General features: G+C 35.7%; 1 protein-coding gene across 2 annotated transcripts; it reads right to left on the bottom strand.

The window, feature by feature from the left end:
• Nucleotides 1-17,599: 17,599 nt before the first annotated feature.
• LOC145069625 (receptor-like protein EIX2) lies at nt 17,600-21,537 on the bottom strand. 2 transcript variants are annotated; one of them, XM_079016573.1, is made up of 2 exons: nt 18,381-21,537; nt 17,600-17,924 (listed from the first exon to the last, which is right to left on the bottom strand). In XM_079016573.1, exons 1-2 carry the CDS (start codon nt 21,518-21,520, stop codon nt 17,879-17,881), a joined length of 3,186 nt encoding a protein of 1,061 aa, XP_078872699.1. In that variant the 5' UTR covers nt 21,521-21,537; the 3' UTR covers nt 17,600-17,878. The 2 variants fall into 2 exon arrangements, with proteins under 2 accessions (XP_078872699.1, XP_078872700.1); XM_079016574.1 differs by having other exon boundaries at nt 17,602-17,914.
• Nucleotides 21,538-23,036: the final 1,499 nt, after the last annotated feature.

Here is a 23,036-nt window from a genome sequence, read left to right as displayed (position 1 = left end):
GTTGTTTACTATTGACCATTTCCATGGTTATTTGAAGGGGTTAAATACAAAAATAGAAAAAGAAAACAATGACTGAATTTGTATGGTCACTCATTGGATAAATCAGTGACGACATTTTATGGTCACTAATTGGATATGCCAGTGACGACTTTCTATGGTCACTAACCGGACAAGACAGTGGCGACTTTTTGTGATCACTAATCGGATAAGACAGTGACGACTTTTTATGGTCACTGATTAGATAAAACAGTGACGAATTTCATTGATTAGTGACCATATTTAGGGACGAAAAAAGTCGTCATAGATTCAGTGACCAATATATATTAGTCACTATTTAGTGACCATTTTAAAAATTTGTCACTAATCAGGTTTTTTGACGGACCTATAGTGACAAAATATGACGACCCAAAATTTGGTCCCTAAATCCTTTAGTGACGATTCCTTCTATTGTTAGTGACCAGTTTGTTTTCGTCACTAATTTACATTTTTTTTGTAGTGATCGTGTTTTTTTTTTGTTACAATTAAGTCATTATATTTTCATTTTTTTTGTAATTCTGAACAGTTGACCGGTTTGCTTCCACTACAAGAAATTAGCGGCAACAAAAATCGCCGCTATTGTTCACGAAAGTCGCTGCTAATACATTTACCGGCAACACGTCGTTGCTATGGAGTCGCCGCTATTGCCATGTCACTATTGTTCAAAAAGTCGCCGCTAATGCTCAGTATCGCCACTAATGCTCTATGCCGACGCTATTGCCTTTTTTACTTTTTTAAAAGCAGCCATTTTCAGCTGTCCAAGAACCGATACATAATAATGTTAAATGCTGAAAAACCGATACATTAAATGCAGAAAAACAATTACATAACATCCAAGTTTTATAAGACCATACATACACCAAAATAAAAAACAAAATTCTTATAAATTTATGTCATACTACAATCTCTAATAAAAGATAAAACTAATACGACGTGTCATCATCACCACCACCCCCATTCCCTCCTATAGGTTCCATAGTATTCTCCGGATCGTTGGACATTGATCGAAGATTCTCCAACTACATAGTAAATAACCACATATAAACTTGTAAGTTAACCTATTAACTTAAACCAAACTAAAAATTATCAAATGATAAGAAAACTACCGATTACCAATTTATCTATATATCAACAAACTATCAAATTAACAAACCAACTAACTAACATTAACCTTCTAAATTAAACCAACAATCAAACTATCAAACCAACAAACTAATAATTATCAATTTATCTACAAATACACATTACATATGAACTAGTATAGTAATTTACTTTAAATAACATTTTCAATGATAACATCCTACTTGTTTTTTGTTTCTTTTTTTCATTGATACATTGTAGTTTACACATTGCATACAAATACACTCCAAATTGCATACAAGTACACACATATATACGTTATACACATATATACATACTTTTTATAAACATAAAACAACCATCAACATATTCCAAATTGCATATAAATACACACATACATCCATTATACACATATATACATACTTTTTATAAACATAAAACAACCATCAACATATTCCAAATTGCATATAAATACACATATACATACATTATACACATATATACATACTTTTTATACACATAAAACAACCATTAACACAATCCAAATTGCATACAAATACATACATACATAAATTATACACACACACACACACACACACACACATATATATATATATATATATATATATATATATATATGTGTGTGTGTGTGTGTGTGTACTTTTTATATACGCACATATATGAAACACACACAAATGCACACATATACAGCAAATTACAAAAAAAATGAGCCTGTTGTTCCCAAAATTTTGCCCTCTTTCAACTGGTGGTGGTAGTCTTCAGTGCTGCAACAGTGCATGGTGGTGGTGGTGTAACTTAAGATAACAAAAACCAGCAAAAAAACAATTAGGTCTGGAATTCTAGTCAGAAGAGAAAGAGAAAGAGAAATGATGGAAGAGGGAAGATGGAACACACCGTCGTCGAAAAACGGTCATAGTGGAGAAAAATCCATTATGAAACAACTTTGTGCAACTAATTGTTGGATTATGTGTCTAAGCCCATAACTATAATTGATATGTACTTGAATTGATAACAGCACAGTCCTTTTAGGTTACCCTGAAACCTAGCAACCGGTTAAGGAAATTATGAAAGGAGAGATAATGATTTATTATAAGATTAATAAATTAATATAAATGATTTATTAATATGTTAAAAATATTAATATATTAATTAGAAATCATAATGTTTAATTAATTATAAAGTGCAGGGACTAGTTTGCAATTATTTAATAGTTGAGTGGAAGGCTCCAAAACCTCCTTGGAAGGGGGTGGACGAAATCTATAAGGGAAACCCTAATGATTTCGTCCAAGGGGGCTTGGATAAGGCCTTTGGATTAGCTTAGGCCCCAAGCAAATGAGTATTAGGGTTTTCCCAAAACCCTAGATCCCTCAGCTATATAAGGAGCCTCCCAGCTCCTAAATTCGGCCACTCCTGCCTTGGAAGAAACCCTAGGCCGATTTTTTCATACCCTACCCTCTCTCCTTCAAGTTTCCATCTTGCTAGTTCTTGGGTGTGATTCCATTAGAGGCATTACATTTGTGGTGCTAGGCTTCCAAGAAGATCAAGTTCAAGAGGATTATCAATTGTTTACTATAACAATTGAAAGGTATGTAACTCTTAAACCCTAGTTAGTTATTTTCGAAAATAGCCTCTTTCCTCTGGGGTTCTTGTTTGCAATTCAAAGTTATATGTTCAATAGTTAAAACATAGATCCAAAGTAGGTTGCATGTGAACTTAGGAATTGTTTTCTAGTTTATTTGTTTTACCTAAAACCCAACACTAATCACAAATACAAGTAGAAATCGACAGTAAAAGAGAAGGAAAGAAGAAATGAGGAATGAAAACACAAACTACAGAGGAAATCGACAACAACAGTGCCAAAACTAATGTCACAGTTGAATCATTGGAGATGTGGAAATGTGGAGTTTCCAGTGGTCTGTAGGCGTCGTTGATACATCTTCTAGCCTTTAGGAAACTCGATTGAGCGAAAATCTTCGAAGAGAATGGATAAAAACGCAGAAAAATGAAAGTTGTGAAAGCAGAAAGGGGGTGTTATTTACGTTGACCTTTAGCGGCGACAATTAGCCTTTAGCGACGATAAAAGCCAATAGCGGCGACAACTAACGAGGGAACTTATGCGACATCTTTTTTTCGACCTTTAGCGGCGACTATTTTCACTCTTTAGTGGCAACATATTGTCGTCAGCATTAGTTTTGTGCGAAAATGAGGCCCCGACCATTGGATTAGATACTCGATCGGATGGTTGAGGTTTACCAGAAGGGGATAACTAGGATTCGGGAAACAAGGCATTAGCAGTATTGATTGTGTCGCCCCTAAAAGCCCTTGCCGCCACTAATTGTGTAGCCAATAATGCCTTGATTTCTTGTAGTGTTCAGGTTAGCCGGTTACCATTGGTGACGTGTCATGCTGGCTTGATACTATTTGATTATATAATCCTGACGTGACATGATTAATACGTTTCAAAAGCAAAAAAGTAGCGAAAAAGACACTCTGTTTTAATTTAATTTTGCGATTTTAACACTAGATTTTCAATATTTTTTAAAATTGACACTATGTTTTCAGTCTTCTTCAATTTGCAACATAAATAAAATAAAAATATGCAAATACATAAACAAAAAGAAACAATGGTTAATACAAAAAATATATAATTCCTAATTTCTATTCAAACAAAAATATTTACCATAAAAGCAATGTATGTATTGAAAACAGGATCACCTAAATCCCAAAATACAACTTAGTCACGATCTTGTTCCTGTGACACGCTCAATTGAAATCATAAGCTAGTTTTTCATTGAGCCTCACTGGTTGTTACAAAGAAATTAAAAGTAAGTTTCCATAACTAGAAACTCTTAGGTAAATTACACAACTATTTTTTTTGCAATTTAACCATTTTAAAATGGAACACAAACTTGAAGCATAAACATAAAGCAAAAGAAATAGACATCTCAACCTATAAGATTGGTGTAGTAGCATTGATGGAAAAATAGTTAGGTAAAAAAAACGTAAGGTTAAGAATTAATATCAACACAAATTATTATGTTTTTATTTGAATCCACTGATAAAGATAACCTAATATAATCAGTAAGTTCTCTACGCAACAAATTATGGATCATTTTTAAAGTAACCTCATAGACCCATGTAATCGTTTCTTAATAAGTTCAACCAACAATATATATATATATATATATATATATATATATATATTGTTAACATATCCCTAAAAAAAAACGTTAAAGTAGAAAAGTCAAACTAGCACCAAGCTTGACCTAGTTAGAATCTAGTCATATCCAATCTGAGGCCAAGGCTGGGCCTCCGCCTGCATGGACTCATTAGTATGGTGGTTAAGGGGCAGAACTGTGTCTTACCCTCTTCTCTTCAGGAGGAATACCTCGGCAAACGTGGAGCCAATCAGAGGACTCCATGTACCTATCTGACGATAGCCACGATCACGATTATACTGAACATTCCCCTCTAGCCAATGGGGGGACGATATAGAAAGACGTGATAGAGGATCCTTCGATACGGATCCGAGACTTCACGTTTCACGATGGAAGGCTCAACAGAATCAGTTAGGAGGCACATGCCTCTCGATCAGGTATAAAAGAAACCCTTTTTCTTCACGGAGAGGAGGACTCGTGTAACGCCCCGATTCTCAGGTATTGTTCAATTATAGTTTCTTGGTTTTGGCCCTACTCGACGATTCGGTTATCCTACTCGTCGAGTAGCAACGGGATTGGATCGCGACTTAAGTGACTGACTCAGCGGGTCCACTAGTGGGACTCGGCGAGTAGTATCTGGCAAGTGAAACCCTAATTTCCGGGGTTTGTGTCCCTATTTAAAGGAGCCTTAGCCTCCCTTGGGTCTCTTTACAGTCTTAGAGAGCCCCTGATTTGAGTGTGTGTGCTTGTTGAGTGTGTGAAGCTTGAATCGAAGATTTTGAAGGAGAAGGCTTGAAGGAAGAGGAGGTTGGAGCAAGTTAGGTGGGGAAATCAACACTATTTTAAGTTGTCATCTTCCAAAGGTATCCTAAATCACCAACTCTTCTGTGAGTTTTCCTTTTATTGAAGTTCTAGGGTTTTCTATGGACCTTAAAGGTTGATAAGTTGAACAATGAGTTGGATCTGAAGTTGTAACTTCAGATATGAACCCTCTCTAAGCTCTAGAAACATAAAGTCTTAGAATTGATCATGAATGAGGTCCCTCTTGGGCATGAAGCCCCATTAAGAGCTTAGAATTGGCATTTAGAGCCTATAAAGCAATGCATGTACGTAAAGTTTGTGACTCTACGTAATAAGTATACCATAGAAGCCTAGATCTATGAATTGGAGCCATTACATGGCTCAGAATAAGTCTGTATGGGAAAAAGACCAAACGGACTCGGCAAGTCACAAGGATGACTCGGCGAGTCTGATGAAGGAAGCCGTGAAACTCGACGAGTTGGATGAACAACTCGGCGAGTCAGATGAAGATCGTCCTGAAACTCGGCGAGTTGATGAACAACTCGGCGAGTCAGATGAACTTTCCCAAGGATATGCCCATGTATGCACCCGTCGCGCTTCGCTTAGGAAACCCGACGAGTGGTTTTAGAGTTCAGTCGAAAAACGAAGGAAACTCGACGAGTCACTCGACGACTCGGCGAGTGCACCGGAAGCCAAGGAAACTCGGCGAGTAGCCAGTGGAACTCGGCGAGTCAGGTCAACATGGACTGTTGACCTTGACTGTTGACTTTAACCATTGATCTAAGTTGATCCGTTGACTTTTGAGGACAGTTCTAGAAGGATCAGAATCTTATGTATGCAATTCATAATAAATATAGGTGGTGGGATTCATGATAGTAGCCCGAAGGTTGGAACTAATTTCTGTGAGACGACATTTTGAGGTGAGTTATCCTCACTATACTAAGGGGTCTAAGGCACCAAGTCCGGCCCAATGGATTTGATATCCTAGTAGTTATTGATATGTTGAGTTGAGTTAGTAATGTATGCCAGTTGATATGCTAGTCGGGTAGATCTGTAGGACTGCCTGTGATACTTATTGATTACCTGTAAGTGCATTTATTTGTTACATGTCGACATGTTGTGTGGGGTGTGTTGAGGTTGTACTGCTCCGTGCGGTAGCCAACAAACCCGAGAGTATTCCAGATATGAGCTGAGGGCCCGTTCGGCATTCCAGACTCATACTGAGGACTCGGGAGCATTCCAGATACGAGATGAGGACCCGGTAGGCGTTCTAGACTCATACTGAGGGCTCGATGGCATTCCAGATACGAGCTGAGGGCCCGGTAGGCATTCCAGACTCGTACTGAGGGCCCAGGGGTAGTCCAGCTTGTAAAGTTGGGGACCCAGTACATGCTATTCTGTTTTGATTAATATGATATGATATTGTTGACATTGCTATGTGGACTGTATGTGTATCGGTATTTTGAGGTGACTCACTAAGCTTTCGGGCTTACAGTTTCAGTTTATGGTTTCAGGTACCTCAGGGGATCGCGGCAAGGCCAAGTCGTGATCGTACAGCTCCTCCTACTATGTTATGTTTCTGGGAAAAGACTCTGATAATCAATGTTTTGAAAACTAAATTTGTAATGTTTTGATGAACATGACATGTTTTTAAAAGTTTAAATTTGCTTGAAATTTTGGATGTTACAACCGGACTCTTTTTCTCTCAGTCATTACCTTATCTTTTCTCAAAATCATTTCTAACTTGATCGTCGGAGCTTCGTTCTGGGAACCACTCCCGGAGGTTGTCTAACGATCATCACTTTTCTTTGTACTATGATATCAGGAGAAGAAACCAGCTCAACACCCACTCTTGATCTCGATCCTACCATTTCCGGCATATCACAACATTTGGCGCCATCCGGACGTATCTCTAAAATGATACATCCACGAAGCAAACCCAAAGAGCAAAGATGTAACGCCTGTGTTTCCGGGCTTGCCACTTTTAGCAATGTAATAGTCTAGGTTAACCTTTGTAACCCATTTTGGAGTAATAAGATTGTATTATTTGAGTATTTTGTGTTTTGTGCTTAATTGCTTAATTATGTGGTTTGATTAATTAAGAATAAAAATAAGCGTCAAAATTTAAGTGTAAAATAAACTTAATAACTTTGATTTATGTTGTAGTAGTTGAAACGAGGTTTCCGAATATATATAGAACGCCCAAATCTGACTTCGTATGAGGAAGTTATGATTTATCGAAGTTTCGGCTTAGCGGTGAGCAGCCTGTTTTACTCGATTTGAGATCGAGCGGTTTTTAGCCGAAGCAATCTAAATGAGAATCGAAGATCTCATTGTTGGTATCAAAGCGATAAAAAGTTAGGCGAGAACGGACGTCAAACGAAGAAGTTATGAATTTATAACGAAGTTTTTCTGTCGCGGCCTATTAAAAATAAATAATAAAAATAAAGTCGAAATTAGCCGACAAAGTCTAAACGAAAGTCGTAGAGCGTAGTCTCACCTTTCCGTGGATATAAAGAACGTCGAAAACGGAGTTCGTATGAAGAAGTTATGAATTTCCAAAGTTTATTAATCATTTTGTATTTAAATTTAAATCAAAATTCGGAAGCCTTATCCAAAGGCGAGTCATCGATCTGATCCAAGGTACGCGCCGCGTACTCGACTACGCCCCGCGTACTCCGAAGGTGTCGACATCGCAGCAAGTGGCTTCGGATGACGCATGCGCTTACGAACTTGGAGCAGTACACCCCGCGTACTGCTGTACGCCCCGCGTAATTGAGGCTTCTAGCCTCCTATAAATAGGATGCGAGGGTTCCAGGTTCATTTGCTAATTTCCTCTCGTTTTTGTGCCAAAGCTCTGCGCGTAAACCCCCGAAGCCATCCCGAAGCCCCGGTAATATTCCCGAGCCCCGAGGCAAGTCCCGAGATCCCGAAGATCCCGAGAAGTGCGGTTTCCGAGTCGAAGCTCTGCCCGCGAGAAGTTCAATTTTCGAGGAGATCTTCCAGATCTGCTGAGGATTACTACTTCTGCAAGTCGTAGTGCTGTCCGATCATCTTCTGATCAAGTGAGTGTATACTAACTTTCATAAACACGATAATAATACAAGTTTGGTTCGAGTGTATTAAGTATATTGTTGTTTATAAGTGTGAGTGTGTAGTTACCTTCTTCCAAATACAATAATATGAAGTATTTTAAATAAAATACGTGCTATGTGTATATATTTGGTTGTGTTATGTGTGAATGTGTATTCACTCTCTTCTATCTCATAGATATGATTTATTCTCTATGAGATATGTGCTATGTGTGTGTGTGCCTCATCTGTTATGTGGATTATGTGTTGATTAAAGCATGCTATACAGGTTTTCAAAACTATGTATAAAAAATGTATATTTTATCTACTAATATGTTGGGTAGAACATGGGTAGATAGTTGGTGTGTAATAAACAGATGAGAGGCCTCGTTGTTGTTTGATTTAGTCATCTAGCGGAGTTTAGATGACGACCACTAGCTATTCTAGACAGTCTTGTGGAAACATTAGCATGTTCGCCACCTGTAGGTGTTAATGAACTCGGGTGTTCATTTGTTGTACTCCATCCCCCTCATGGTTGCCTTATTTGACTTATATTGCTGAGGTACCCCCGAAGCATGTGTTGTCGCCCCGATGAAATATTCTTAGACTAGGTCCCTGGTGTTACCTATTTTAGGGACATAAAGTGAGAATAACGGGAATGGGTAATTGGGTTATTGTTGGTTGGTGAAAATTAAATATGATTATTTATTGTGGGTCGAAAACCCTATATGCTCACCAGGCTCCCAAGCCTGACCCACTCAGTTTTAATTGTATTACAGGAAGTGGTGCGAGGGCATGAGATGGATGAACCATCAGTTGTTTTGATTGCAAGTCTGTATATGTTTATATTTGTTGAATGACTTGTAATGTATTCGTTTATGCTTATTGGTCTGTATCGGAACATGACACCCCGAGTTTTGATTATAATGAAAATACATTTCTTTTATGAAATGCTTTGGTAAACATTGTTTTATCATGTTTTGTTTTTGGGAACAAATTCCGCAACTCTTTCAAATCAAAAGGATTTACTCTGAAAATATTTTAAAAGCATAAATGAAAATCGGTCTTTTCTGGCCGAGATTTTGGGGATGTCACAAAAGATGCCATGCGAAATTTCAACGGCGTCAGGGGCAACGGAGAAAAATCTGTTGCGTCCAATGCAACCGCTAGATAGAGGGCAATTTTCCGTCCAGGAAGAATACGCTTCAAATCGCACGCCGGTCTCACAGACACCATTCAACTCTGCAGCTGAAACGACGGCAACCTACATAGCAAATCTATGGCGTCCAACAGTTAACCCATCTCAGCAAGTAGCAATCATAACCACATCTCCACAGATCGTCGCAACATAGCAAACAGAGATACCTATTTCTCAGCAACAATCGGTTCCACACAGTTTGGGCACCGGTACCTGGATCCCTCACAATATTCAACCGCAATCATAGTATTCATCGGTATTTTACCCAAATGTCGCCATGATGAACATGTCACACATGCCATTATTCATACGGCAACCACTAGTGTTCAACCCCTTCGTACAACAAACTAAAGGTCTAATTCCAGAAGTGTCTCAGCTGCTGTTAAAAACACACAAGATAAATTTCCCAACATCACCATTTCTCATATCATTTGAGGACCAAGAAACAGGTGGTTTTCAAGTTACTTACAACTCAAAACTCATTACAATCACCTATTCTACTCTCTCCATCTTTCACTCATCCTAAACTACTTCTGATCAATACATACCGACAGAGAGTTAATTACAGAACTCTAACAGATGAACACACGATAAAAAAAAATAGATGTAAACAATAGCCAACAACAAAGAACACTCGAGAGAGAAAACTCTAGATCTGATCTAAACACTCTTCCGAAAAATTACACCAACCCCTTCTCTCTCTTTATTTATACTCCGGATACCAAATACGGATTTAAAACACCACTAGAAATTTTTTCCCTAACATAATGCAGATCAATTTCAAAATGTATTGTCCTTTCATGAAACACAGGATTAAGAGCTAACTTAATCGTGGAACTATTATCACAAAAAACAGAAACAGGAACAAGACTTTTATCTTCAAGTTCAAACAAAATCTTTAAGATCCAAATTATTTCACATGTGATTGAACCAAGAGCCCTATATTCTGATTCAGTTGAAGACCTAGAAACAATAGAATGCTTCTTACTCTTCCAAGAAATTAAACAATTATTAAGATATACCATATATCCAGATACATACCTTCTTGAGGCTAAACACTTAGCCCGGTCTGCATCAACAAAACCTTTTAATTCAAACACACTAGACCTAGTTAAAGCAACTCCATTTCCAGGACTAATTTTCAAATATCTTAACAGCCTGAAAGCAATGTTTAAATTTGACTTTCTAGGATTATGCATATACTGACTAAGAACCTGAGCTGCATAAGAAATGCCAGGCCTTGTAACTGTAAGATAAATAAGTTTACCTATCAATTTTGAAATTCAGTTTTATTTTCCAACAATTTATCTTTTTCATCACAATTACCTGAACTTGTAACAAAATTTGTTTCCAAAGGTGTACTCACAGGCTTACAACCAAGCATACCATATTCATGTAATAACTCAAGATAGTATTTCCTTTTGTTTAAACATAATCCATTGTCAAATTTTACTACTTCAATTCCTAAAAAATATTTAAGAGTTCCAATATCTTTGATTAAAATTTGACTATTCATAAAAGACTTTACCTTTTGTAACTCTGTTTCACTATTTCCAGTTAAAATAATATCAACAACATATACTAGCAAAACAGTTATTGATCCTTCAACCTTCCTAACAAACAATGAGTAATCACTTATACTCTATTGAAAACCAAACATAAACAATGAAGCACAAAGTTTTTCATTATACTTTCTAGGAGCTTGTTTTAAACCATATAAAGACTAAGTAAGTTTACATACTCTAATATGATTACAAGAATAATAGTATGGTGGAAGTGACATATAAACATCTTCAGTAAGATCACCATATAAAAAAGCATTATTAATATCCAACTGATATAAAGGCCAAGAATGATGAACAGACAAAGAAATAACAATACGAACTGTAACAATTTTTGCAACATGAGAGAAAGTCTCTTCAAAATCAATTCCTTCTCTTTGGTTATATCCTTTAGCAACTAAACGAGCTTTATATCTTTCAATTTCACCATTTGACTTATATTTAATCTTATAAACCCATTTACATCCAATTGGTTTTCTGTTTTTAGGTAAATTAGTTATTTCCCATGTATGATTTCAATGAAGTGCTTCTATTTCATCATTCATAGCTTTAATCCAATTTGGATCAGAAAAAGCTTCATTATAACTTTTAGGTTCAACAGTTTTGTTGAGATTAGAAACAAAACATTTAGTTTCAGAATCAAGAAAAGAATAGTTAGCAGATCTCTCAATACCATATTTATACTTTCCTTCAACAACATAATCAGCAAACTTAACAGGCATATGAGACTCACGCCTAGACCTAGAGACACCTACAGACTGATCCATAGAAGGGGTTAACATAATCTGACTACTTCCCACAGACACACTTGAAGAAGAAGGAACAGATGAAACAGTAGGAGGCACATATGGCTTGCCACCATGGTTGACAGATTCACTAGAATTAACATCATACAAACTAATGGTTGCATCGGTACCATCCAACTGGGACTCTACTCTCAGTTCATCAAGATTAATATAATCATTTATATATTCATTAGTATCAAATACATCATAGGAAAAAGGATCACTAATAACAAAAATTGTTTGAAACATTATCAACAGCAGTTGATTGCAACTTTTATGGAAAAACTGATTCATAGAATTTTACATCCCTGGATACAAAAGAAAAATTAGTATCCAAACTAAGAAGCTTATAAGCCTTTGTATCAGAACAATTAATGTCCTAATAAAATACATTTTTCAGTATGTTCAGACAGTTTATCAGAAATATTTGGCTTGACAGCAAAACATAAACAACCAAATACCTATCATCTTTATTATAAGTCTCAAATAATTCATCCCAAATATCTTTAGCTTTATCTGAATATACATTACTAGCATATATAGTTTCAGAAATTGACCCTAAAATCCAATTACAAACAACAGCATTAACACGTTCCCACTTAGAAGCTTTAGTTTTTTCAGTGTTTTCAAGAGTAATGGAACCATCCACAAAACCCAATTTATTCCTAGCCTTTAGACCTCTAGACATAGCACTACGCCACAAACGATAGTTTTCATTACCAGTCAGTTTAACTGTTATAATAGAGGTTACAATATTATCAGAAGGATGGACATACAAAGGATCATCAAAGTCAACAGGACTATCCTTAGGAACACCACTTCCTTCAGGAGTATCACCAGCCATAGTAAATCACAGAAGATACACCAAAGAAAGCAAATAACAAATAGCAGACCAGATCAAGTATAGAAATAAGAAATTAAGAACAAAACACTTGTGTTGACTTAAAGTCCAGATGGTCACCACAGTATGTCGGGGCCCATGACAATCAACTCAGTGTAAAAAACAGAACAACTTATAGAGAGAGAAAAAACAATCAACAAATAACTAATGTACTCAAGACAACAGGATCTCCCACATCTACAACTAATAAAGGAGAAAGAAAGGTACAAGAAATCCTCACAGTGTAATAGGCAAAAAAAGGTTATCGAGATCGACTCCCTGAATCTGTTTCCTTCAAGGGTTTATCGGTGATGAAATCCGACCCCGAGAGGATTATTTCAGATTAAAGGGGATTGGTCGATTACGTTTCAGAGTTTTAATCTTCAACACAACAGTGCTTAGTCAATAATCCGATTCTCACAAAACTTGAAAGATTAAACCAAAAAATCTCACAGTACCAGGATCTCAACAACTAGATTCAAGTTTAGGGAAATAAAACACAAACCCTAAACTACAATCGTTCAATCATATGAAAAAAAAAAAGAAGAAGGAAGGTATACCTTTCGCAGATCGTCAAGCGCAGAAACACCAGACAATGAACAATCAAGAAGTGAACGTCAGGATCAAAGAACACGAGCCTTACAACTCTGATACCATGTTAAAAACACACAAGACAAATTTCCCAACATCACCATTTCTCATATCATTTGAGGACTAAGAAACAGGTGGTTTTCAAGTTACTTACAACTCAAAACTCATTACAATCACCTATTCTACTCTCTCCATCTTTCACTCATCCTAAACTACTTCTGATCAATACATACCGACAAAGAGTTAATTACAGAACTCTAACAGATGAACACACGGTAAAAAATAGATGTAAACAATAGCCAACAACAAAGAACACTCGAGAGAGAAAACTCTAGATCTGATCCGAACACTCTTCCGAAAAATTACACCAACCCGTTCTCTCTCTTTATTTATACTCCGGATACCAAATACGGATATAAACCGAACCCGACTTGACCCAAAATACAATCCGCGTGTTTTCTCCATAAGAACTTTAACCTGCATAACACTCAACCCCTTGCAGTATATATTCTTTACACAGTACACCCTTTACCATAAATTATTTCATAATAAATATGAGATTGCAGAAATATAACATATTTTCAACAGCTGCAAGTCACAGGCATGTAGACTTTGATCGGCCAGGCATCCATTTCTCAACAGCACCAAAACTCACCCTTTTCGTGGCGACTGCTCAACCATTTAACTCGTCTGCACAACATGGCACGGGAGCAAACCCATACATAGTTCACCCAACAGGACAATATGTATTTCAGCAATCTGGATCGCAGCCAAACTTGCAATAGTATCAACCGTACATCTCGCCGACAGCCATGTACAACCAGATGTACGCAAACCCCTACCAGGCGCAACAGTATAATACATATGGTGGTATGCAGTACTCGTACATGGACAACCCCATGTGAAGTGCAAGCTCTAATTTCAGCCATGAACTGCTATAGTATGAGATCCCATATATTGCGATGATACCGAACATACCGAAATATGACAGTACTTCCGACCCAGACGACCACATCGACAACTACGAGTGGACGGTGACATCCCTTAAGATGGACCGTCGCTTCACCTGCACTTATTTTCCCTGCACTCTAATAGGAAACGTAGGAAAATGGTTCAAGTCTCTGAGACCAAGTAGTATTTTGAGTTTTGAGCAACTGAAGTTCATTTTCCTCAACAACTTCATGAAGTTAAGGAAAGGAAAAGGGAACGCCAACTTTGTGATGACATGTAAGCAAAAAGAAGGAAAGTCGATTTGTGCCTACTACGATCGATTTATGTTAGCTACCTTGAACGTCCCAGGACATGAAGAGTTCCTGGTGACGGATGTTTTTGCTCAAGGTCTGCTTCCAGGGCCCCTATCTAAGAAGATGCAAGGGACAGTCCCCAGAACCAAGGACAAGCTCAAGTTTCGAGTGGTAAAATACCTGAGACAAATCGAAGACGAAGAGAAAAATGAGGTCAATCTCAAAGTCATAACCAATGCATACATGAAACAGGAGGAGGCGACGTCACAACCAAGTTCAACTCAGCAGGAGAAGCAAGAGAATAATCAGCAGAAACACAATCGCCACTCTAGACACATGTCAAGGAGATACAGGCCGTTCAACACAGATGACAACAAGAATGGTCAGACAGTTGTCCATGCAATCAACAAAACTCCATCAAAGGAGAGCAAGGACAATGTCAAGTTCCGTGAGTACCACAAGAGAAAAATCCATGATACCACCGAATATTATTTTCGTCATTTGTTTTGTCCAAAGAAAAATTAAAAATTAAAATTTTTTTAAAAATTAATTTTTTTTAAATATACTTGAAATATTCTAATAAAATATTATACTGTAAATATTCAAATCGAATTTTTAAAATATTAGAATATTTTTTAAAATATTAAACTATAAATATTCAACAATTCTAATAGAATATTAAAATATATTCTAACAAATCTAACAATTCAAGTAGAATATTAAAATATTTTAAAATATCTATCAATTTTAGTAAAATATTAGAATATTTTAGTATTCTAAAAATTTGATTTGATTATTTACATCGTAATATTCTATTAATATATTTCACTCATATTTCAAAAAAACGGTGAATTTTTTTAATTTTTTTTTATGATTTTTATGGATAAATTAAAAAACGAAAATAATATTTAAAAAAAAAAAAAAGAATTTTTGGATTTTTCCTTTTATTTTGCAATATATAATTTTTATTTTTATTTTTATTTTTTTTGTTCTCCAAGATGAGTGTCTAGGATCGCGTCCACATGTCTTACAGAATTAACATGGTCTCAAATAAACTTATATATATATATATATATATATATATATATATATATATATATATATATATATATATATATATACTAGTTTATAACTCGTAGGAACCACGGTTATATAGTTAATTAAACTTTTAAAATAAAAACTAAAAATTATTAATCAATTATTTTAAATAAATTATTAATTAAGAGATTTTTTTAGTTATATAAATTTTAATCATTGATTTAAATAAATATGTGAAATTATATCACTTTATAATGTGTATTAAATTTATTTTTATTTTTATTCTAATGTTATTAATTTAATATAATTAGAGTGAGAAATTTAAAATTTGAAATGGAGAATTAATAGGTTTACAAATGTCATGTATTAATTAGGAGATATAATATGATGACACATGGCAAAATAAGAATAAAATATGCATTAATTATGAGGCTTAATAAGATGACACATGTCAAAAGGAGAATAAAACTATTCTTTTATTACGTAAGGAGATATATATATATATATATATATATATATATATATATATATATATATATATATATATATATATCGGGTCTTAAAATGGGCAGATAGTACTATACATATCTAATCTCCATCCCTGATCTGTTACCCATTAAAGCGGGGAATCCCCGGTCCATTCACGTCGGGTCCCCACGGGTTATGGGGAATACCCCGACTCATTTGCATCCCTACATACGTCAATTTACTTTCAAACTTCTAAGTGTACATGTTTGTTTTGAGGATACCGTTGTAAGGTAGTGATTCTGTCAAATCTTTCTCCATATAAAAATGGGTCCATGTTGTTTCTCCAAGATATAAGTATTGTTGGGTTGTGTATTAATAATATTTGTTAAAAACGACATTATATCATGTGTGTCCGGATTGAGAAATTTTCTGTTAGTTTATTTTTATTTGGTTTAACTAAAGAAGTTTTCTTTAGTAGTTTCACGCTGTTTTTTTAAACCGTTTCTGATTTTTATTTAAATTTGTTGCAAAGTTTTTTTTTTTTTTTATCATTTTGCATTCTTATGTCTGTAGTTCGTTTATGTTTCATTTATTTTTTCGTCTAAAATCTTATTAGTCATCAACTTGCATCCGAGTCGTTCTAATTCTTTATTCTTTCTTTAAGGACAATGAAATGTTCTAAGCTTGGAGAAATTTTTTGAATGCATTTTACTGCATCTTTAGCACATTTATTCCATGTATTTACATCATCTTTAGGCTTTAAATCTCATGAATTTTGCATATTTCGGGACTTTTGGGTAAATTTATGGAACCTTCTGATTTTGCAAACATTCTTGTGAGTTTTTAGGTGTCTTGAAGCTTGGAACACTCTCAAGGTGTTATTGGAAAGTTGTTGATCAATGAATAACGGAGTTGATGTGCAAAAGTTGAATTTTTTTTGAAGATTTTGACTTTTACAGAAGATTAAACGATTAAGTCATGTGATGTTTGTACTTTTGCTCGATCGAGTCTGTCAAAATACATGTTTCGTCACTCGATAGTTTTGACTCAGTTGAGTCAAACTTTGCCTTGAATTTGACTCGATCGAATCTGTCAAAATACATGTTTCGTCACTCGATGGTTTTGATTCGATTGAGTCAAACTTTGCCTTGAATTTGACTCGATTGAGTTAGGGTTAACATGGTTAAAAGATCTATAAAATCTACATTTTTGGTCTTCGGGTGAGTTGACTCGGTCAAGTCTCTCTCATGAGTAATTTTAACTCGGCCGAGTTAGGGGTAACTTGGTCCCACACTTCCTAAAACCCTAGGATATTATCTTTTTACCTTGGAAATTTCATGAAATTATCTTCTTATAAATATTAAAAAGAAAATGTTCTAAACTAATCAAATGTCTAAAGACTAAAATTTTATTTTAAGATAAAAAGAAAAATCCATCCATATTCTAAGTCTTTTCATTGATTATCACAAAAAAGTTCTACTGTAAACAAGATTACTGTCAATTCCATATAGATATACTACAAAAATTTTATTTGCTATAGACTTGGCTTTTTTGTATGACCTCCACCAAAATTAATGAAGTTATTTTTGTTGTTAGGGATCTTAAAATCCCAATTTCATAACACAAAGAAAATTTATAATATGAAATTGATGCAAGACAAAAGCAAGAACATCGAAATGTTCAAGAAAATTTTTATTATTGAATTCAAGATACCTATGAAAGGCTTACAAACTTTTTTTATATACAGGAATCTAAATTTGACAGGTGTGCCAAATTTTGAAAAAGTGAAATTGACGTTAAAAGATAATAAATAAAAACAGAAATTGCACGAAAATTGACAAAAAAAAAAAATAGATGCCTAAACAGTGGAGTTTGAGGGACTTCAATTTTTTTACGGATAAAAATTTACATCCGTTTTAAGTTTATCTTCTTTTGGCCTCATTCGTCATGTTCCCATTTGTCCATAATTCTTCGGCGATGTCTTCAATATGCTCCATATTATAAATTGAAGTGTTAGATTAATAAATGAGAAATTTCAAAAATAATTATTGTAAGTTGTAACAAGGAGGAATAGTCAAAAAAAATTACTTAAAAAGAAGGACCAATTTTGTAACAAATAACGATTTAAGTGATAGTTATATTATAAAAAATGGAAATATTTGATAACTTTACGAAAAGCCTTATATAAATATGGCTATATCTTTCTTTTTTTTCTTCTTCCAGTTTATTCCTTCCAAAATACTTTTACGCATAAAGTTTCTAAACTTCTGTTTTTATCATATTTAGATGAACAAAATTTTAAGAAATATACATATATAATCTTTGTGAGTATACATACATTTACTTTCTTTGTATTTCAAAACCTAGAAAGTAACTAGTAATTTTACTCGTAATCGGAACATAGAAGTCAAGTGAAAAACTACAATTATGGGATATGGCTTACGTACATGGATACGAGAAGAATGAAATTTGCGAGCTTGATCTCCGTTTCGTCTAGAAAATGATAATATGCATCTCTAAATCGTTTGCTGACAATCAACGTGCCAATTGTGATCCAGAAACCAACAGCCAATCCAACGATGATACATATCACTAGGATCCAATCAGTGCCATCAGGTTCACCATGATCGTGATTAGCTCCCTTGGTATCATCAGTTTTTTGTCGGCACCCCGGAAGAGGAACCCCACAAAGTGCATGATTTCCAATGAAACTAAATTCATTGAAGGTTTGAAGCTGCCGCCCTGTCGGGATTGTTCCATTAAGATTGTTGTATGATACGTTCAACAAACTCAGAGCAGTTAACCCAGCCAAGCTCAAAGGAATCTTTCCATCAAGATGGTTCACAGACAAATCCAAAGACTCGAGCTCTCTCATTTCATCGAAAGTGTTGGGAATGTTTCCTGTTAATTGATTTTGAGAAAGATTCAGGTAGCGTAACCCTGAAAGTGCCATAAGTTCATCAGGAATCGAACCAGAAAACTTGTTATCCGAAAGGTCTAATGTTGTCACTAGATAAAGAATGGTGCTATATGAAGAAACTCGTCCCTTTGTCACCAACGTGGCACTGCCTAGAAGTTGATTCTGGAAAAGAGCATCGTAAAGAACAATCGGACTGGACGTTTCTTTTCCAGAAATGACACTGAAGTTTGTAAAGCATTTCGGTAGGTACCCAGAAAGATTGTTATCAGCAAGATCCAAGATTTGTATAGAAGCGAGACGACATAATTCACTCGGGATTTCACCTTCTAATCCGTTGGAACGAAGACTGAGAATTTTTAAACTTGCATCATTTCTTCCTATTGATGTCGGTATTCTCCCAGTGAGTTCATTTTCGGCAAGCTCAACAATCAACAGGCTTTTGGAATTCAATAAAGACATTGGTATTTCATTCGACAACTTGTTATTTCCCATGTCTAGTGATTCCAAGGTAGGAATATTTCCCAAAGATGATGGGATTTTACCAGATAACTTGTTTTTCTCTAGGCTCAAGATTACTAAAGATTCCCAATTCATCCAACAATTCGGGAGACCACCTGACATGTTATTGTTCGCTAGATTAAGAACTCTTAGTTGTCGCGATTCTTGAATGCCATCACACAAGAACTGATCAAGAGACCCAGAAAGATTATTGTATGAAAGATCCAGGAAATCCAAGTCAGGTTTATTGAAATTACGAGGTAATCCCCCAGAGAAATGGTTTGAGCTTAGATCTAATACTGCTCCTGGTGGAAGAACACTAACATCTCCCAATTTTCCGACAATGTTATTATGGGATATGTTCAAGAACGTTAGAGAAGAGAAACTACTCCAGATCCAATTCGGGATGGTGTCTGATATGTTTGCGTTTGCTAAATCCAATTGTTCCAAGCTTGTTTGCGATTGAACCCACAAAGGAAAACGTGGGCCCAAATTGCAAGAACCTAAACTCAGCACATTGAGTTGAAAAGGTGGAATCCAGGTGTTGACTAGGTCAAACGCTAACTTATTGTCCCCAACCCACAAAGTGTCCAAATCTGTTAGATTCGCGAAATGGTCTTCGGTCACAATACCTGTTAATGAATTGCGATGAAGAGTCAGAAAACTTAACTTCCCAAGTTTTCCAATACTTTTCGGAAGACTTCCATTCAACTTGTTATACGAAAGATCAAAATATTTCAGGGAGGATAGATCACCAACTGAATCTGGAATCCAACCCTCCAATTGATTTGTATTAAGCTGCAATGTCTGCAAGAGTGACAAACTTCCTAAAGAACGTGGAAGAATTCCTGTTAACCTATTGTATGCAATATCAATGCTGACCAGATTCTTCAATCTTCCTATCTTTTCTGGTAGTCGACCAGTGAGATAATTGCCACGTAAAGATAACAGCTCCAGTTTAGGTGACTCACATTCACAAAATCTTTCAAGAAGCTCAGACACATCACCGAAAAATTTGTTATACTGCAAATCAAGGGTTGTCAAATTGCAAAGATTACCTAAAGATTTAGGTATCACCTCAACGATTTGATTGTTTGATAAGTCAAGATGAACAATATTCGAAGACGGGATTTGAAGGTTGCAAAGAATGGGATCAGTAAGATTGCAGTTACCAGCATCAAGATAATGGAGATTACTTAAGCTAGGCAAGCTGTTTAGTATGGAAGAAGAATTAACAAAATTGTTACCGAAAACACGAAGAGTCGTCAAAGAAGGCATACTATTGAAACCACCACGAGTTCCAGGATTTAAACCACCAATAAAGCAACCAGTAAGATCTAACGAAACTAAATCATGAAGACTGAAAACCCACCCAGGCAACAAACCGTTGAAGTTGTTATACGAAAGGTCTAAGACGTTAATGGAAGTAAAACTAACTCTGGTTGGGTCACTAGGAATTTGAGATAAACCACATGAACAAAAGTGCAGTTCTTGCAAAGAAGGTAGGGAGTTGATCGCCTGAAGCCAGTGATCTGAAGCTCCGGTGAGGTTGATGCCACTCATATCCAGGTATTGCAAGCGCTTCAGATTCATCTCTATCCATTTTAAATTCTCTGATTGAAGATTACCGAGCATAGGATCGTCATGAAGATCAAGAACAAGCAACTCCGAAAGATTCCCAAGCTGGTGAGGAACTTCCCCACCGAATTGCGACATTGAGATGTTAAGATATCTTAGATTCTGAAAAGAGCCAATGAATGATGGAATTGGACTGAATTCAAAATCGTTGCAACTCAAGTCTAGGTATTGAAGTTGTTCCAACTTGATCAAAGAAGGACTTATGATTCCTCCTAACATTTGTTTTGTTGCTTCTTCACGTTCATCATCATCAGGTCCACGAAGGCGAAGCTCCTGGACATGGTGGGTGAAGTTATCACAGACTACACCCGACCAACTGCAACAGTTGTCACCGGACCAAGAAGAGAGGCGGTTGGAATGGTCTACCAGGTTGTTCTTGAACTGGATAAGCACCAATCGTTCCGTGGATATACATTGTATATGATCTGAGTTCTGATTACAGGAACACAAGGTGCAAAGTGATGAAGCAAAGAGTAACCAAAGGCAAGATGAATAAAAAGAAAATGTTACAAGTGTGATCAGAGCCTTCATGGCTGTGATGATTGATGCCAAAAGGCTGTGTTTTATCTGCTATATATATACAATAAGTTGAGAGAGAAAGAATTATTCCAAAACCCATGCATGGACCACTCACTCAAAATCGAGAGGCTACCACAACCATACGTTTATTCGGGTTAAAGACTTGATCATAAGATAATGCATTATGTCCGGTGTATGCGTCCCGTGTATAGAAAATTATTTTTTCAACTTAATCCACTTGTACAAAATTTCTCCTTGAAATCAAACTATTCATATGTACGCAATGCCTTTTATTAAGTCAGTCAATGGAGATACGACCAAAGTGTGAAATAATGGGTCTAGAAACTTGTATTTTAGTTGGGAGCATTATGTACGGAAAATTTTGGTTACACGGGTCAAAATAGAATTGTGCCACTTGTCCACTTGTATATTATATATATATATATATATATATATATATATATATATATATATATATATGATTCTTCCACTTAAAATAAAATGTTTTGACATTTTTACCTTATTTAAAGTTTACAAAAAAATGAAGAGTTATAAATAGATAACATGTGCCGCTTCTTATCTATTAAAACATTCAACCAAATGATTCAATCTTTTCTTTTTTTTTTCCCTTTTTTATTGCTTATAAAAATCAATTTGTGTTTTTATTATTCATCACACAAACCCATTATTGGAATTATTGGAATGCATTCAAGTTAACGTCATTTTAAAATATACAACTGTGTTAACCATAAAATCATTTAAAAATATGCTACGACTTCATTTATGTATAAAATTTATCCTTGAAATCAAATTATTCAAATGCACTCCCTTTTAATAAGTCAAAGTCAATCAACAAGGGCTTTCACGAAACTGTCAATTTGTGCATCAAAAACCTTGAACCAGGTCTCTAGTTGAGAATATTATTCTTCCAAATATTGGTTTTCAAATTCCATTTATTCTTATCATTAATCTTCTACCTTCTAGAAACAAATGAATGGGCATGCACATATTAATTTTAGATTCAAACGTCGACTACTCTCAATCTGTAGCACCTAGTTCCTGGTACGTAAAATTTATCTTAATGTTTTTCATTTTAGTCTTGGACTCGGCGAGTTGTAGGTCCGACTTGCCGAGTATAGACGGGATCCGGAGCATGTTTAAGTTGGCGACTCGGGGAGTCCATATTCCAGACTCGGCGAGTCCCCGCTGTCTGATGAAACCCTAATTCCAAGGGTTTACCCCCTATTTAAGCTAGCTTGTGCGGCCCAAGCTTGCCCCCTTTCACCCTCAGAGCACCCTACATCAAACCCTAACTCGTTTCTTGTGAGATTGAAGTGGTTAGAGTGATTCCTTGAAGTTTTTGGGAGAAGAAGGAGAGTGGATCAAGAAGAGGAGAAGGAGACCAGATATCTTGGTGCTATTTCAGAGTTCTCTGAGGTATATCTCTGCTCCATTCTGTTTGTATGCTTAAAACCCCATTAGAGCACATTTTGAGCTCTTCTTGAACCTTTTTCCAAGCTTGTGCATG

Source organism: Lactuca serriola, chromosome 8 (genome assembly GCF_051521515.1).
Source record: "Lactuca serriola cultivar US96UC23 chromosome 8, Lser_US96UC23_V15, whole genome shotgun sequence".
Lineage (NCBI taxonomy): Eukaryota > Viridiplantae > Streptophyta > Magnoliopsida > Asterales > Asteraceae > Lactuca > Lactuca serriola.
This window is presented reverse-complemented; position numbering and strand designations above follow the sequence as displayed.

Coding starts and splice junctions, on each gene's coding strand:
- LOC145069625 (XM_079016573.1), bottom strand. CDS start 21,520: ATGAAGGCTCTGATCACACTTGTAACATTTTCTTTTTATTCATCTTGC. Junction 17,925..18,380: donor TTCATTCTTCTCGTATCCAT/GTACGTAAGCCA, acceptor TATAATATGGAG/CATATTGAAGACATCGCCGA.